This window comes from Tupaia chinensis, unplaced genomic scaffold (assembly GCF_000334495.1).
Source record: "Tupaia chinensis unplaced genomic scaffold, TupChi_1.0 Scaffold142100_1, whole genome shotgun sequence".
NCBI lineage: Eukaryota > Metazoa > Chordata > Mammalia > Scandentia > Tupaiidae > Tupaia > Tupaia belangeri.
In genome coordinates, this window is record NW_006201951.1 from 1573996 (window position 1) to 1575487 (window position 1492).

A 1492-nucleotide genomic window follows, 5' to 3' on the forward strand; every position below is an offset into this window, starting at 1 on the left:
CAAAATGAGGCCCCAGGCCCACTGGCTCGCTGGTGGCCACCAGGTGGGCCAAGTCCTCCGAGGAGCCCAGCCAGCTCAGCCGGGAGGGAGCTGTGGGAGCAGAGGAGGCCCCCACACTGGCCCAGCCTAGGATCCAGCTCTTGCTTCCTTGAGGTTGCAGGGCTTCTGGAATGGAGGCCTCTGGAGCCGCCCACCCAGGGGCAGCCACCAAGACTCCTCCGTGCGTGCTGGGTGGTCCCAGGTGGAGCTGAGGCCTGCGTCAGAACTGAGCATGGTCCACCTCATCCAGCCAGGAGGCAGGGCTGGCGGGAAAGTCGGGGTACCCACCACTGCTCCCCGTGGAGAGGTCGGAGCTGGGTCCGTTCCCTGGCAGCACCCTCATGGGTGGGGGCCCACCTGGGGGTCCTGAAGGCATGAGCCCCAAACCCGTCTCAGGGTACACCAAGCTGGAGAGGAGGGGCTGTGGACCCGGGAGGCTCTGTGGGGCCGCAGGGGATGGGGGGACGTAGGGGCTGCCAGGGCGCAGCTCCCGGTACTGCTCTGGGCCGGGCAGGCCGCCGTGTTCCAGCACGAAGCTGCCCAGGGCTCCCGTGGGCCGGCCCAAGGCTGGGGCCGGCTCCCCCAGGCTGCCATAGAGGCTGTTGGCAGGGCCCACGCTGGCCAGGGGCGGCTCATCTGCAAGGAAGCGGGTACCCCTCTCAGTGCCTGCCCCCAGCAGGGCGGGTCACGGAAGCCCCGAGGCACTCCGTGGTTAAGGCTGCCCCGCGCCCCCTCCATTCCCCAGCTCGTTCTGGGGTCCACAGGTGTCTGAGGGAAGGCAGGAGTCCCAGAGCCCAGCTAGGGCCCAGGACCCCGGAACCCCGTGTAGCCCACCCTCCTGGGCCTCCGGCACACACTCCCCATGGATGGCATTGGGGTTGGCCCACAGGGGTAGAACTGCTCCCTCCCCTCAACGCCCAGCAGTCAGGTCTGTCACTTACTCCCCAGATGCGGGGCCCTTTCCTTTCTCCTAAAAAGTCACCTCCAGGGAAGAGGGGAGACCTCTGCTGGGTCCTCCTCCCAGAGAAAGCTGGCAGGCACCTGACTGGGGTCTGTCCCCTCCCAGGGAAGCGCAGTGGCCCCGAGTGACCCAGCGACCAGGCTTGGGGAGGGACCAGGTCTAGGTGAGGATAGCTAAGGGCTCACTGAGCAGGACATTCAGATTCCCAAGCACCTGCCACCCGCCCAGCCTCCTCTGCCCCCGGGGCGGTGCATAGGCCGCCGTACCAGTGAGGGAGCCGTCAGCGTCGCTGTCCTGACCCTCCTGGACGCTGTCCTTGTCTGACCGCGAGCTCCCGCGGGAGCGCTTCGCGTTGCGGAAGTACTGTCCCCAGCGCTGGCGGCCCGCGTCCTTCTTCAGCCTCTTTTCCTTGGCACGGCGGTTTTGGAACCAGACCTGGGGACCGCGGTGGGTGAGCGGCCGCCGGGCTCGCGCCCAAGCGGCGGCGGCGGC

The 1492-nt window shown here is 68.3% G+C and overlaps 1 protein-coding gene across 1 annotated transcript in view; it reads right to left on the reverse strand.

Moving 5' to 3' along the window:
* Positions 1 to 13: 13 nt before the first annotated feature.
* LHX3 (LIM homeobox 3) overlaps positions 14 to 1492 on the reverse strand; it is a 7720-nt gene continuing 6241 nt past the window's right edge. Inside the window, 2 exon segments of the mRNA XM_027766287.1 lie at positions 14 to 675; positions 1267 to 1492. The exon segment at positions 1267 to 1492 is cut by the window's right edge and continues 18 nt beyond it. Of these exon segments, the coding sequence (XP_027622088.1) occupies positions 260 to 675; positions 1267 to 1492 (642 nt within the window). The 3' untranslated portion in view covers positions 14 to 259.